This window comes from Ascaphus truei, chromosome 17 (assembly GCF_040206685.1).
Source record: "Ascaphus truei isolate aAscTru1 chromosome 17, aAscTru1.hap1, whole genome shotgun sequence".
Classification (NCBI taxonomy): domain Eukaryota; kingdom Metazoa; phylum Chordata; class Amphibia; order Anura; family Ascaphidae; genus Ascaphus; species Ascaphus truei.
Genome location: NC_134499.1, coordinates 24,695,333 through 24,712,832, shown reverse-complemented (window position 1 = coordinate 24,712,832; position 17,500 = coordinate 24,695,333). Strand labels below are relative to the sequence as shown.

General features: G+C 37.2%; 1 protein-coding gene across 17 annotated transcripts in view; it reads left to right on the top strand.

The window, feature by feature from the left end:
- Window positions 1–17,500, top strand: part of FOXP1 (forkhead box P1) — a 501,565-nt gene that overhangs the window by 466,033 nt on the left and 18,032 nt on the right. For all 17 annotated transcript variants that reach the window (XM_075574323.1, XM_075574310.1, XM_075574311.1 and 14 more), the window contains 4 exons: window positions 4,723–4,806; window positions 14,553–14,754; window positions 14,882–14,958; window positions 16,587–16,688. In XM_075574323.1, the coding sequence (XP_075430438.1) occupies window positions 4,723–4,806; window positions 14,553–14,754; window positions 14,882–14,958; window positions 16,587–16,688 (465 nt within the window). The remainder of the gene's footprint in view (window positions 1–4,722; window positions 4,807–14,552; window positions 14,755–14,881; window positions 14,959–16,586; window positions 16,689–17,500) is intronic.

Here is a 17,500-nt window from a genome sequence, read left to right as displayed (position 1 = left end):
TTAAAGTCATTTACAGCTTCAAATAGTCACAGAGAAATATCTGCAAAAACAGACTTAAACTTTCTGTTGTTGCCATCCTGTGTAAAAAAGTATATATCTTTTTAATTACCTAACATTTTAATTCTTCTAACAATTTGTCTTCTGCCATTTTGCTCTGGCATGAGTCTGGCTTTTCTTGTAATGTTTCTCCCGATGTACTCCTCATTAACCCAGTACGGCCTAATTTATTTCCTCGTCCCGTAGTGTGAAGCGTAAATTATCGCGTCTTGCAGAAACAATTACAGGATGCGAGTGTAGCTATGTGGCCCACGGTAATAGAAATCGAGAACATTAAAGCAGAGACCAAGTCATTACACACTTGTATTTAGGTTTAATGCGGATATTTTGGAGCAAGAAGGCGTCAAAAAGAACATTTTGTTTTTACCATTTCTAGTGATTTTTATTATTGTTTCTGAGTAGTCATGGAACTTATTTTGTTGTACTGTGCTTCTGGAAAAAGTACTTCACAACTAAACACGTATACTTTATTGCCACATTTTGTTTTAGCTGTTTGCTCATCATTTTGTACGTACATGTCTGTATACAGAGTGACAATTATATCTATTTTTATCTATAAAACAATTATCTTTTTTTTTTTACAACATAAACAAAGTTGCAGTAAATAGTTACTAGTGTTTGCGGGGAGGGGGGGGAAACCTTCACATTACAAAAGTAATGGAAATTTCTTATTATAAAATGTGATGAGAAAAATGATCCATGTAATTTTGATCACTTGCCCTAAACGAACACACTGTAATGTTAGTTTCTTTTCCACTGTCCATTCTTGACACCCATAGCATGCTGTATTAGAAGACTGTGTTACATAGCAGCATTGTTACCTCTGAAGCACTGAAGCGATATGAAGCTATTTGTCACACTTCCATCGCAATGTCATTGTTTGCAAGAACGATAATCAGACCAATAGAAATTGATTTTTTTTCTGTTGACTCGCATTATATATTTCAATTAGCATTTGGCATGTGTGTGTATTTATCTGGCCTTGATAGGTTTGCGTAGGTTTTTAAGTTGAGCTTATGTAAAAGGACGTCTCCTAGTACACAATGGAATAATCCATTTAAAAACAAAATGTTCCTGCAGTGTCTGATATCCGCCAGACAGCCACGAGATGGGCGGATATATCTCACTATTAACGCCTTTGCTGCCTCTGTCAGATCACATCTCAAAGCAAAGGTTCCTTACCAGTGTTTTGGTTTCGCACACAACAGCATTTTAGAATTCTGAGCCTGACCAAGTGAAGACCGGCATGATGCCAAATGGAAGGTCCTACCAGGTCGGTTACATAAGAACGACTTGGTCCACCTTGTTTGCCCATTTCCTTATCTGCTGTAAAATCAGCCCCAGATCCTTGGTTTTCTTTCGTAATAATGGTGGTCCTATTTCTGTCCCCAGTTCTACACACCCCATTTTTCTGTTCCTTGTTTCAGTCTAATATGTCTACATTAGATTAGGTTTTTTTGTAAAGCTTCCATTCCAGGCAGTTTGCTGATTTTGATACAGTATAACTGCCTCCCTGAAGAATGTTGTTCACCGGCAGCATTCATACAATAGCGCTAATAGTCTCTGTTTCTAGACCTTTGCAGCCTCAGTTGATGTAACAATGATGAGAGTTTCCTCACATCAGTGCCCCGACAAACGCTCATGACTTCCTCTGAATGATCTGGCTGGATGGTCAGATGGTAATAAGGGAGCCCGGGTCCTGTATCTCCTCTAATTCAATGCAAGAGATGATCACATCCTGAGAAATTCTTTGATTTTCTCATCTTTGTTGATTGCTATTAAATCAATGGGCATGTTTCAGATTACACTTGTGTTGTATGTAAGGTTCACAATCTTTCAGCTCTGTTGAATTGTTAGCACGTGTATTGTGTCCATTTACTGCATGCAAAGTACAGTTTGCAATATAGTTGGACAGATAAGCCCCATGGGGTAGAACTGTGCCAGTTAGGGGTTTAGAATTGCTGCATCACGGTTTTAATCCAAATAATTAAGTAACCTGCATACAGGAGATCAATATATATATATATATATATATCTACAAAAATGTAACATTCCCTGTATTAAGCGACTCACTTTTGCCTCTCTGAAATGAACCAGTAGTTTAAGCCCAAGGAAAAATGATCTCAATATACATGGCAATCACTTTAAACATTCAACTAGCCACTTGGCAATCCCTCTGCCACACAACGATCATTACAGAATCCCTTCCTCGGTTAAGTCTGCACTTCTATTGAAGGTATTGTTGATGCATATTACTCTGTGTGGCGATCTAGATGAAGTATGGTTATGCTATTTATGTCTGTATTACAGTAACACCATATCTGAGGGTATTTATTTAGAACATTATAGAGACAAAAGATCAGAGGGATAGGAAGATAAGTCAGAAACTATAATTATTTGCGTCTCCCAATTATTTTTTTGAGGGCTATTTAAAAGGTAAAGCGATTATTTGATATTTATAGGATGGAACGTATACAGTCATACTTACCTTTGCTGTAAAATGCAGCTGTTTTATTAGGGGTTTGCACAAGCAAGAAATACTGCTTTCCCCGTGCCATGTCTATATTTGTAAGTGTGACTCTCCTCAATGATTTGTTATGCTGGGGACCCTATAAAGCAGAGTAGTGATACCTGCAGCACAGACGCGATAAGCATATGATGGCTGGAGGCAGAACTGCATTTAATAATTTCCACATATATTGTTCGTTTATCCATCCCTTTAAAATTAATTTTATGCAAAACGATTGCATTGAGTAATGTATGCAATAGAATTGTGATTAGGAGAATGTTCCGATGCTGCCAGCCTTTTCCAGTGGACGTTGTCAAGTGCACATTGCCAAGGCGTTGTCACACTGTGGATGCAATTAACTTCTATATTGATGCACTGCAAAATGTCTTTAAACAGCCCTGAAAATAGGAAAATTACAGCAGAACATTGTTCATTATGATTGTACAGATAGAAGAGTGCGCTTACAATTTCAAAGTGACCATCAAAGAGCTTACAGGGACTTGGATAAAGTCATAGTGCCGCCAGTGTGTGCAATATACAGTGTACACCAGGGGTAGCCAACTGTAGTCCTCAAGGGCTACCAACAGGCCAGGTTTTTCGAATTGAGCAACCTGTGCAGAAGCAGGGATATCCTGAAAACCGTACCTGTTGGTATCCCTTGAGGACTGGAGTTGGTCACCCCAGGTGTACACAATAATACAGTGTGCTGTGTAATTCAGTAGAAAGCAGGTATATTGGTGGAGTATTTACCATAGAGGATACAATGTAGTTGGATAACATCTGGGCACAGAGATTGTTCTGGACACAAGGAAAACGATTTCTTTTTCATGTTTTCCTTTCATCGCTGCGTCACTGCCTTTTCACACAAAAACAGATGAACATTGTGTATGAAACACGGCACTTTTTCACCTGTGGAGTCTCTACACAGGCAGAAATCGGTAAAATCGCTAATACTAACAGACATTGATATGATATAATTGAGCAAGAACTAGCAGAGCCAGCATGTCAGTAGCATTATGTAGAGAATAATAAAAGTAATTTTGTACTAGCAGCGTTCAATCAGTGTTGTGGAAAAGAACACTAATAAAATAGTTGCTGGAATGATTACATTTCCATATCTTGTTAAAGACAAATACTAATATGGTTTAAATTGAAGCTTAAGGTGATACTGCACATTCTGTTTCATCCCCCAGCAAGAATAATTATCGGCATTTCAGGGTAATTTCACTTTAATGCAGGAAATTTATTTTTATTTCAGTATTTTAAGAATGTCTTTTCCAGGAGCTTTTAGTAGAAAGGACGCTAGAAATATTTCTTGTTCTTTCTTGGCCTAGGTCTGTTCATTTAAGTATATTTGCGAGCTGATACTTGGCCAGAGGTCCGGAATTTTTTTAATATAAATTGGAGCCTGTACTCCTTGTTTTTATAACGTTACTGTTGTCATCCTGAAATACTTGTCAATCATCAACAATACTTACATTAATTGGCATGGTATTAAGTGCCAAAACATCCCCGCTCACCCCCTGGTTTTATAATGCAAGCTTTTTTCAAGATATAGACTTTATACTTTAAATTATTCTTATGTTTAAGATGTTGCATTGTTGAAATTGTTGTTTAGATTTGTTAATTTCTCGGGCTGAAAAGATGTAGCAGCCCTTTCCTCTGAGAATCTTGTAAATAATAATAATAAAAAAATTACGTCTTGTATTATATGCCGTTCTGAATATATTTAAATATATTTAGCTTTTCGTCTAACCTAAAACGGTTTTAAGATTTTCTCTCCCAAGCAAAAAGGTGAAAAAAACAGGTGGCAAAAATAGACAATTTGTAGGAAATAGCTTCTGATTCCTTCAATTATGATGGCAGAGAACATATGTTCGATACCGTGATACCATGATAATTGTATTGTATGTCTATTTATATAGCGCCAAAAGTGTACTCAGCGCTTCCCAAAGAATACAGTACAGGAAATTAGAATAATACATTAAGCGCAGCAGAATCAGACAATAGGAAATCCCTGCCCCGAAGAGCTTACAATCTAAGTGATGAAAAGCATGAGAATACTTGGGATAAAACTATTATACGGAAACAGTTTACTTGAATACATATCACTTCTGTTTGTCTCACGAAGTAACAACGTTTTCAATTTTCTTTAGCTCTCAAAAGACAAAGACCGCCTGCAAGCCATGATGACGCACCTACATGTGAAGTCAACAGAACCCAAAGCAAGCCCTCAACCTGTGAGTATTTGTATATTTGCACAATCTCTGCCCCAAACTAGGAGTGCCTCCAATTAGTATGACAAATTTCCATTTCTTTGCCTTTATGACCTCGATTACATACTTTGTTGAGGTCATTTACCAACAGAAGTAAAAAAAAAAAAACTGTACTGGATATTTAAAGGGTCCTTAAAAGATGGCCACAATAGGAAATGGTATTGAGTGTTTACAACTTCTGTCTGATCACTGCATTCTTGGGATTTCTCTTCACACAGCTCTGTGTAAAGCAGTATAGCTGTTCAAATCTATATCTAAAAAAGCACAGATGACACCATTCACAATATAAAACATTTATTTATTAATTAAGGGTTAATCAGAAGCTAGAGAGGCATTGATCAGGGATGTCTTATAAGGATGTTTCAATTGTAGCATCTTTCATTAATGCGTTCAGGTGGATGATACATTAAAGTATGTGACCAGGTTAAAAATATAAATGGGAGGACAATTTGTAATATTGATATCTATCTACAAATACAGTAAGTTGGGTCTTTAGCATTCACTGGTTTTGGGGAGAAATGTAAGTACTGTTAAGATGTAGGTCAGCTTCCTGATTTGGATTTAAAAGCACAGATAAGCAGAAATTATTCTGTGCTATAGTAGTCTTGGATATATACCATATAATGCATAAACAATATACTCTAACTGAATTCAACATGCTTTCTCCCTAGAACTATCCTAGGTGGTAATTTAATATAACCAAAGTGGCCAATAGCATTTGTGATATATTGAATTACTCCCTAAGTGTGATAGAGAAGCCGGCAGAGCAATGTTGTAGCCTTCCAGCACCCCAGGGGTTAACCCAGCCCTCCCCCCATTACAATCCACATTAATATATCCCTTTTTCTTTGACTCAAACGCTTGGTAAAATGTACAGTACCTTTATCAGGTAATTGATTTCCATGTAATGACTAGTTGTGATTTATAACAGAAACCTTTAAGCAGTGTTATCAAAAGCTCACCTTGGCCCCAGTGTGGGTTGTAAATTGTATGAACTCTTTTTTTTTTCCCTGACTCCTTTATGCTGCCAGAATTTCCTTTATTGCCTTTTCCTGTTATTTGGTACTGAGGTTTTTCTACCCATTTGATTCTAGCTCATTTTGATGCTTGATGGGTATTACTTTTCAGTGACCTGCAGATCTATGGGGTTAAGATAACATTAGGGCTTTTATAACATTAGGGCTTTTATGCAATCATTCCCCCCCCCCCCCCCGTAGCAGTCACTATAATTTCTTGATGCTACAGTATGAACTAGGAATGATACCACATGCCAAGTTTTTTTTTCTTCTCATCCTGATATTAACTAGCAAGAATATATTTTTATATATACAGTAATACTGTCAGAAAGTTCAGATCGCTGGAATAAAACATGCATATGAAAGCCGTGTCTTTATTAGCATGCTTTCAGTTTCTACGACCTGGGGGAGGGTTACATTGACTTTTCTGAAGTGAAACAGAACTGTGAACTTGAACTGCACACTTTCCCTCTTCTACGGCCAATGGTTTTACCGTGCAGGTGTCTTGGTGCAGTTGAATGTGGGATTGGATGGAAGTTGGGCGTGTTCCTCTTCAAATGCTCGTTTCTAAGGGGCTGGCTGCCCAAGAACAAATAAAACCTGATTGGAGGAACTTCTAATTTTACATATGTTTGTAACATTGCGTGCACCCTTAATGAGACAACGTGCCCTGGGAAATACGTTACACCAACAGATGTCACGATATAAACACAAGGTTATCTATGCTCATATCAAACTACTGAGTATGGAGACTGCAGGGCACTGGGCGTATCAGGATTATTATTTAAAATACTTATTTTTTTCATTATGAAGGATCATTAGCTTTTTTTTGGGCCCTCCCACTAAATGTATTTTTACCTTCTCTATGAATTTCTGCAGCGCAAGTTAGCATTATCCCTTCCAGTTGCTGCACACAGTGCTTCTTTATTACAATAAACGGGCATGCATATGTTTGACTGAAAAATTAATAGCTTTGGAATTCATACACAGCAGGTTTTCTTTTTCTTTTTTTTTAAATCTAATATTGCTGCACAGTGCGTCCATAACCATTTATTTAGAGTCCAAGCGAAACCTTTGACAAGTAGAACTGTGTTACAAGCCCACATAAGGAACTCTGAGATGTAAACCCACAATAGGCAGCCTGTGTGAGCTTTGCGATTGTCAAGCGCATAGTTGGTTTGGATTAGTGTATGTAAATGTTCCGTTGTATTTCCCTTTAGAGAGCAAGAACGATCACATTTGCGTATGAAAAGTGGCTTTCCTTCAAGGGCAGCATTATCGCTTCTCAATCCTTTAACATGTATGTTAGAAGTTGGAGAGGAAGCAATGTGCCTGTTAGGGATACATTGTCTGCCACCGGTTGTTAGATGTGAATGGGTTTTTTTTTGTTGAGCTATTGAACAAGTTTTTATTATTATTATTGATACAATCTGCAGAGTCAAAATTATTGAAGGGTTGATAAAGCAATGGAAATGAATTATAAAATAGGAGAGTATTTTGGGGTAAAATCAATTCTAGCGTCCCTGTGATTTAAAAAGAAAATCACATGTGCATAGAATATTCTAATCCTAAATTCACTTATCCTTTTGAATCAGTGGGCTTAATAATAATAATAATAATAATATTAATAATCTTATATAGAGTTGCTAGGAAACACAGTACTGAACCTAGAATAATAAAGGCACTGTGTGTTTCCAGCCACAAGAGCTTACACTTCCCTGGTACTTGCTGCATAGTCGGTGTAAAGGGATGTAGGTGGAGTTGCACAGAATAGGAAAGCATGTCCAAATTGATGATGAAAGCCCTAACGACCACACTGATGAATGCAAATCCTCTGCTAATACAGGCCACTGCTTATTTAGTTGCGATTCAAGGAGGGCGCACCATTGCCATAAAGATTTCTCTTTTTTTTTTCTTTTATTATTAGCTTGACCAGGTTTGTTTGGAAATGCACCATGAAACGTGTATTTAGGCAAGAAAGATGATGATTTTATTTTAGACATTGTATCGCTCGTACACAAATAGTTGATATTAATTTACACCTTTTTAGTCCAGTTTTGCACTTATTTTGCAGAAGCAATTCAACGTTTAGTAGCTTTAATGGTCCTGGAGTAAAGCAGATTATATGTAGGTTGTGGTGCCTTTCAGTGGACCAATATTAGAGTTCTTCATTCATGAAATGATAATATACAAAGCTTACAGAGCCTCGTAGGTTTCTTCATTTGTATTCAATTGTTTACATGTATCGCTTGCAAAATAGGTCAATAAATAATATTAATAATAATGACCAATTCTAGTTAATGTGAAAAAAATAGATGCATTGGAAGCTAAAATTTAACAAAACGGGGTACATTACCCACACTCGGGGAGGGGGGGTTGCTATTTTGCATTACCTGGAAATTATTTATAAATCATACAAATCTTAAATACAGTACAGAGTTTTCTTAAAAGTAATACCTCTATCTAGAAAGAAAATGTATTCTCTGACGCTACAAAATAGCAAAATAATATTGCTATTTAATCTGAAGCAGTATTCTCAGCCACTGATTTTCCTGGTTTCTTATACAGTATACCTCCAAATACATTATGCTAGGATATATTTCTTTGCTCATTTGAAACATTTGAATATATTTTACACATTCAAATTAGCCTATATCCCAGGAAGCACTGGTGTGTTCTCCCCACACGGAGTAGAAATGTATGTAGTTGGAGTAAGTCACTGGGCATACTCTTCAATGTCTCTCCTACAGCAGGGTTGCTGGATTCCAGTCTTCAAGCCCCCCCCCCCCTCTCCTCCCCCAACAGGTCAGGTTTTCAGGATATCCCAGCTTCAGCACTCGTGGCTCAATCAGTCCCTGCTTCAGCACAGGTGGCTCAATCAGATGCTCAGTCCTTGACTGAGCCTCTAATTGAGCCACCTGTGCTGAAGCTTGGATATCCTGAAAACCTGACCTGTTTGGGATTCTTGAGGACTGGCGATGAGCACCCCTGTGCTACAGTACCTGAGGGAGGTGAGATTTCTGCCCGTGATTTTCCGAGCGATCTGCAAACGTGCAGCTTAATGAATAGCTCATGAATGAGTAATGTTTGCGAATTTGCTTCATTTGTATTCCGCACGGAATTGCACAGCAAGAACCAAATCTCATTTAAAAAAAACCCGCCTGTTTCGCAGGGGTTGGACATGCAATAAGAGCTCTAATAAATACACGGTGCAAAAATGCCGATTTTTCTCCTGGAAAGGCACAGTGTTTAACCAATCGGCCCCTAAAGGTGTCCTTAACACATCCAGTATATACTTTAATGTGAGGAGGTTGTCAACAGCATTTTTTATATTGTATTGAAGGATAATTGCTTTTTGAGTATTCCCAAACGTCAAACAACTGTCATCCATGAAGAAAGCAATATAATTTTTCTAATGGCTGAACAGTAATTAAGTTTTTCAGACCGCGCACCAATTCAGACTTGACCTAAAACATTTAAAATAACATTTTCAAATCAAATGCTTGGTTAAATATTCCATTCTGTGTATTTCTTTTCACCCTAAGCAAAAAGCAATTAAGGTTATTTTGAAAAAAAAGCAACAGTAACGAAAAAGCATGTGATAAACAGAAATATGTTAAGGCAATTAAAGTGTAGCGGCTGCGAGAAAAGTTGGCTTCGAAATGTGCCACATTAAAAAAAAAAAACAACTAAAAACTTGACTAAAAACTAAAAACATATCAACGCTTTTTCTGTATATAGATTTTTCCGTATATTAATTCCTACCCCTTTAGTATGACGGTACTTGGAGAACTAGCTGTAAGTGATTACATGCTTCCAATTTTTTAGGCATCATGAATTACACATTTAATCAAACATATTGCTGTTTTTGGTCAGAATAAGGATTTTTTTACGGAAATACAAGTAGAAATGTTTGCACTGCAACATGCTAACAATTATACATAGAACATGTAAAGAAACCACATGAAGCCCATTTTGGAATGACCTTTTTTTTTATATAAAATAGTGAGGAGCTACAGGTGTAGCGAGACTTACTATCGCGATCAAGCGAATGATTAGTGCTGGATGGGGGGGGGGTCGAGGGAGGTCCCATTCAGAACCGTAGATTCCCCCGCAGTGTTAATCCTTTCCGTTTTTGGTGCCGCAATCAGCATGGTATCAGGGTCGCGCGCGATCGTGGCGTCAAACAATAAGCTTTGCTACATCTGTACATTACACTCGTCATTGTTAATAGTTGTACCCTGAGCATGGAAATGTATTTCTATGGAACGCCATTTAGATCCAGTTGATCAGTGATCTCAGGAAGCAGAACATCCGCTACCACTCTAGTAACTTCCATTGCAGAAACCTTTCTTTTGAGTGGTACATCAGCAGGTAACTGTTTAACTTGCTGTGCAGACGGTAACACCGCCATCTTTCATTCTACCTACGGTACATGCACAGCCCTCGGACTCCGCTTATAAAATGGGATTTCAATGTAGGATGGAGAAAAAGTCCAATTCTTTAGGGGTGTAAGAAATGGTCAGTAGTAATTGAAGGTTTTTCTTGCCGGTGTTTGCTCACTACGGTGGTACGGCTGCTTTAAGGTCTTCTTTTCCTATCTAGCATCTTCCCTTCGCTTCTCAGTGCAGGCTCCAATCCAGCGTGATTAAAGCCCAGAATTTCAGTGCAATTAAATCATCAATTTCTACCCTGAGCAGACTGGCGCTACTAATAACCAAAATTGATGCCCTGGAGCATGCAATAGAACACCGTGCTGGCAGTTTGGTGAGGCACGGCAATGTGTTTCGGTCCCACCCAGCAGTGGAAGAGTTAAAATCATTTATTTAAGCACAGATAGAAGAGGATCGTGCTGAGCTCTGGCTTGTATTTTCATGTAATACATTTAGGAAAACCAAAAAGATACAATTATCTGTACTAAAGAGAACACTTAATGGAAATCCATTTTGATTAGGGGTTTACATCAGTGCCTGTTTATGAAAATTACTGATGACTCATTCATCAATTTTAAAGGGGGGTAAGGGAGGTTAATTTTTGAAAGAGAAGGTAGAAAAAAGGATGAAATAAAGAACGGAAGACACCCACTATCGTGACATCTTGCTTATATAGTACTTCAGGACCTGAATAAATTAAAATACAATACTGTGTGTGTGTGTGTGTGTGTCTGTATGTATGTGTCTGTATGTATGTGTGTGTGTGTGTGTATATATATATAATATGTATATATATATATACATATATATATATATATATATATATATATATATATATATATATATATATATATATATACTGTATATCTACACATACAATTATATCAGAAATGTTTTAAAATGCCATACATTGACGTTTCTCAAGACCTCTCCTCCTTAGCCCTGAACTAGTCGCTAAATTACTTACTGCTGCAAGCAGGAAATAATCACCTTCATTTATTAACATCAATGAAATAGCAAATATATAAAGCCCTCCCCTTCTTCAAGTTCAGTATTTAGACCATGCCACCCATACATTGCCACTTCCTTATTAATAATGAGTACATCGTGCTTTGGTTTGTAATGCACTGTTGTTTGTATAGATGTACAAACCACAGCTTTTGGAACATATTGGGGCTGTTATTTCTCGGAAGGCACTTGTTTCAGAGATCTTATAGTTTTAGTTGAAACTGTAAATATTAAGTCAAGTGGAGAAAAAAAGGTGTGGGTAGTCCATGTAGTGAAGTTTACTCTACTTTGAATAAAAAGTGAGTATCTATGGCCATCAAACACAGGTTACGTCAATATGCTTACTCGGGTCTTTCTTGGTGACCTCGCCAGCACAGATCACAGCCGTTCAACTCACATACAGCAGATCCCACCATCAAACAAAATGTTAAAAGAAAATAGGAGACTTCCATAGCAATTGACAAGGTCAGCATTCCATCAAATTGTTGGTTGAGCCTACAAATAGATGTGCAAGATGAAACACCCCTTCCTTGCAGTTCCAGCTTTTTGTTCTTTCTTTCCTCACAGATTGCAGTCATGTTTAATTTGGAAACTGGGCTCCTTTTGGCAAATTAGCAATTAGAACAATTTTGTGGGAATATGTATATGTGTCATTAGTTTCCCTGCAAATTAATAGCAAGAGCAGAGGTCAGCCAGACATTTTCCACTTGACTGCCGCTCCACTGTTGAGAATTGGCACTGTGTTTTGGAACAGCCACAGCTGCTCAAAGCCACAGTCTTCCTCCAGGATCTGTCTTTTAATTAGTTTACCTCATAGCTATTATTACAAATATTACAGCCTCCCTTCTTAAAATAAAACGACTGTTTCTACAAAAATATTCCAGTGACATCTTGCACCACTGCTCACTGATAGTGGGGTCATCCAAATGCAGTGTTTAATCATCAGATCACCTCCATAAGCAGCTCCTAATTAGAGTCCTTACAATACAATTTTATCTGGTAATTAGCCAAGATTGGCTGCTCCCTTTGTATCTTATTAGTAGCAGCCCAGCAGTGGGTGTGAATCAGTGTCATTTGTCAAGCCTGTTAAGTCACTCTACTTTCATCCCCCCCCCCTTTAAAAGCAGCTACCCCACTCTTACAACTATTTAAAATCAAGAGCCTGAAGATTTTCAAACTCATTAAATTCTTTTAGTGTATTTTCTTGACCTTTTCTGACTTTTTTCCCGGTGTACAGAAACAGCTTAGCTGTAGCAAAATAAAACCTAGTACTTTTCAGACCATCTGAGCATCTACTATACTATTACTGTGCCTTCTTATTCCAGTAATCTGTAAGAATTACAACCAATTACTTTGTTCAGCCAGGTTCAGAGGATAATGATGAGGCATAAGTGATGGCGTTTTTTTTTTTTTAACACCGAATCAACATCATTGTTATATTTGCTTGCACAAGAAAAATAGTGGCGGGTGACCCCTTTATTTAGTCACCCTAATACGTCACACGCTTTTGATGCAATTCCGTTTTTATTTGTTTTTCTGCGTCTGATATGAGGATGAATGTGGGGAGAACAATGGTAGTCGACAGCACACTAGATGAGCAGTAGTAGTAGAGCTATTTGCAGGATGCCAAAGGGACAAGGAGGACCCTAATTCCTCCTAACACAATAATATATATACTGAAATGTTCCAGCACTCAACCTAAAAACAAAAAAAGATTTGGAAATAAGAAAAATAGGGAAAAGAGGCAGAGAGTCCGCTATAATGCGTTTAGCAACGAGAATGACATTTAACAAACGTGTCTCTTTGTGCATTTAGTTCAAAATGAACATCTGTAGCCCATACGATAAAAAAAAAAAAAAAAAGAAACCATGGAAATTCATATAAAAAAAAAAAACCCTGTAAAATACAGAGTTACTTGCATTTGTACACTTGGGAAATATCATTAAATCACAACTCCTATCACACGGCTATTGGTTTGTAATATGAGTTGAAGTTTATTGACCCATGAGAGCCCATTATAGGGCCGGGACCACGCTTCTGCATTTGTATACATATATGATATTTAAGGAATATTCAAATCATAACATTCCGTGAAGGTAGCTTTTTTTTTTAATTGTGATTACAAACTACATTGTGTTAGTGGTGCAAGCAGGTTGCTTATTTTTTATTTTGGATACTTATTTCAACAGGGAAATTAAATAACATTTGCTGCTGGTCATTGTCCTTCAGATGTTCCAATACCTGTGTCCTTCTTGGAACTGATTTTAAGGTCGTTCTGTTGTTAAGGGGCCATTATTTGAAATCAATTAATGAAATACTAAAATGTATTTGATTAATACCATATACCTTTCTCTTACATGACCTCATATTTTGGCTCCCGTTTACACTATTACCCCGTTCGACTGGCAAATTATATTTAATGGCAAATAATATGGATATACACTTTTTAGCAGAAATTCCGTACTGGTTTATTGTAAAAAGAAATAAAACCGTGACACGGTAATAGGGCTGAATGATTGCAGAATGTAGCGCACTGTGATATATATAATGCTTGATTTATATATTCTGGATGTTTCTCAAAAAAGGTAGGTTTGCAAAAAAAAATTGTGAAATGAACTTTGCTGAATTAATAATAAAGCGTTCTGCTTAATGTCCAACCTAACAGTGAATTTGTGAGTCCCTACCCAGGATAATATATGGATTTGCATTCTTTAAAGTACTGGAAACTGAAGTCACAGTTTATGGAAGTGATGTTTATATGTTTCATTTTAAACCTAAACATGGAACTGACATTATATTATATCAACAAACGAAAGTGTATATTTAATTTGCTCGTTTGTGAGAAGCATTGTATGAATATAGTTTACACAGTGGCAGCTTGTTTAAAGACTACCCAAAGTTACCATAATGTAGTCATGTTTTAAATTTCAGAATGTCATAGTGATGTATTAGAGGGTAATAATTAGCTTGGCCATTTTAATGACTTGGTGTGGCTTGCAATTCTTAATACGTTTCATGAAGAATAATGTGGAGGGTTGTTTACATTTTTATCTCCTTTTGCACCAGGGCAGAAATAACATCAGATTTCTCCATGAAAATAACCAGGATCTTTTAACTTTGGAGACTACGGTTTAATTAAGAAATGTCATTCTCTGGTCTAAGCACCCCGGTGTTATTAGCATAGTGCTAATCACTAATGATACCTTAATGGCCCTTTGCTTCAAAACGAATTTCTGCTTTGTGTTCTTCGCAGCTGAACCTGGTATCAAGTGCCACCCTTTCAAAGACCGCGTCGGAGGCTTCTCCGCAGAGCTTACCTCATACTCCTACCACACCAAGCACACCACTCACTCCTCTCACGCAGGGACCTTCTGTCATCACTACCACCAGCATCCACAATGTAGGCCCCATACGGAGGCGGTATTCCGATAAATATAACGTGCCCATCTCTTCAGGTGAGAAGAACCTTTTTTTATTTTATTTCTTAGAAAGGCCAGGAAGGAGTGTCTGTTTTTGCAGGGTCTGGCAACTCCAGCTGCTCTCCGCTTTGAGTGGCGTGACATTTTTGTTTTTCATTTACAGACATTGCACAGAACCAAGAATTTTACAAAAATGCAGAGGTCAGGCCACCTTTTACATATGCATCCTTAATTAGGCAGGTAAGTGAGTACATTTGTGCGAGATATTTTCATTTATTGTGCAATTTAAAGGGTTTGTTTTTTTTGCCGTCACTGGGATTTTGTCATATTCTTGGATCGACGGCTGCTGACATTATAAGAATCTTGGTCAAATTAATTGCAGGTTCTAAACTATTTATTGGACCATCATGAAGGGAGCACAGGCATGTATCAAGCATCTTGAATCCAGGTTTGCCAGTTTAAAGCATGTGTTTACCACACTTAAATGAGAGGAAAATAACGACACGAGAAGTATTTGTACATACAGTACTATCATCCTATGTGCATAAAGTTCCTCCTCCTTTGTTAAAACGGAAATCATAAGTGCTTGGAAAAATTGAGTTGTGTTTTATTTCTGTCTTTTGGTTTCAGGCCCTAGTTCTTTAACAAGCTTTTTTTTACCAAGATAAATGTGTTGACCTGCAAAAGCTGATGAATAGGAGTCTGATTTTATACTGAAAGAAGTATCAGCAAATCTGATAATTGTTTATACATCGTAGGCACTTCCAGCAGTGAAGGCGTTAAGTCGTCACAATATGTTTGCCTATGTATAAATATTTTACTCGCCTATTTATTTAATAGATTTTTCAAGCATTGGTATTTATGCAAGCTCAAAACCTTTGCCATAAGAAGTTTGCAAACTGCAATATATAACATAATTGCTTTTGATGAAGTATTACAATACGATGTGATTATTAGGAAATTCATTTCACACAACAGTGAAAATTAGGCTGTTTAAAGATGGCAAGTCAATTATCACAAACTACAGTAATCTCTGATCCCTAGAATTAATCTGAGCTCTAAATAATTACTGAGCTTTAATCAGCTGGTGAAATGTTTTGCATTTCCCTTTGATTCGGCTTTATGAATGACTGATAAATTAATATTTTTACTGGGGAACAGAAATAAAAACTCAAAACAATTACATAATTTCATTTTGAACGTTGTCATTGAACTGTTAAATGGAAGCATTAATCTCAGATCATGTTGTGAAGCTTGACATTTCTTCCCCCAAATTATGTCCGTGCACCTTATTTTTAAAGTATTGTATGTCTTTATTTATATAGCGCCATTGATGTACCTAGCGCTTCACAGTAGTAATACAAATGGTAATCATATAAATAACAAATAATATAAATAACAGGTCATGGGAATAAGTGCTTCAGACATAAACGTAACATTTAGGAAGAGGGGCCCTGCTCCGAGGAGCTTACAATCTAATTGGTATGTAGGAGGAACGTACCGAGACAGGAGGGGGGAATTTTGGTAAGTGCTTCTGTAGGGTGCCAAGCTTTATGTATCATGTGTCTAGTAATATTTACGGTGCTACTCATATGCTTCTTTAAGCAAGTGTGACTTAAGGTGGGTCTTAAAGGTGGACAGAGTGGGTGCTCAAATTATTCATAGTGCTGGTAAACAACAACAAAAAAAGCATCCGCTGTATACACACTTTAGTTATTCCTTGACCAATCAGACCAGCTACAAAAACTGTACAGTGCAAACATGGTCCATGATGCCACTGCTGTGAAATTAAGTGTTGTTGGGATAAAAGCTTGCTGCATAAATATCTGTTTTATATTAAAACCCATTATCCCTGCTACCCGTTTTAGGCTATTCTTGAATCTCCAGAAAAGCAACTAACACTAAATGAAATCTACAACTGGTTCACACGAATGTTTGCCTATTTCCGGCGCAATGCAGCGACATGGAAGGTAGGATTCCTCATACTGTGCGATTCTGATATAGCAGCAGGTTTTGAATGAGAATACCGGTGACTGAGGTTTGGTGCATTTACTTGGATGTCGGAAGTAATACAAGAGAATTGCAGATCCATCCAACACAGCTTGGGTCAAACAGACTTCATCAACTCTACTTTATAAGTTTCCCATTGGTGTTACTATGGTTGCCCCAATTAAGAAGATCTCTATATTTCAGCAAGTTGTCAATGCTGAATCACAGGAACTATTGTCAAATAGTATATCCTGTTTTACTAGTAGCACCCAGTTATTCAATGACATGAATGTGTCCACAGTCATATACAAAATCTATAGGCAGGATTTTCAGACCATTGATTGGGATTAATTTATTACAGAGGCTCGTCATTTCTATAGGCTGATTCTAGCATGTTTTATCAGTGGAAAAAGAGACCCAGGGAGCGGAGAGAGGATTTTGTACACATGGGTCTTTATAGAATATAATGTGCTTCCGGTGGGTTCGTTATCTGCCTCTGCGCTTATGTAGAGAAGGGCAATAGATTTCTTTCCCATGTGTTGGGAAACCAGGGAATTGTTTCAAGCCTCCCATGCTAGAGAAATCTGATTGCACAGGTAAATAGTGTGTTGCTGGCTTTTCTTTAAGGGGAGTTGATGCATATCTAGTGAATGTAAATAACTGAATGTAACTTTACTCAATCAAACAAAAATATATATATATATGTACATTGAATGTAAGATTATTATTATTAATAAAATGTATGAATTAAATTGTACATGTTTACACAATGGGATCAAATGTTAAACATGTC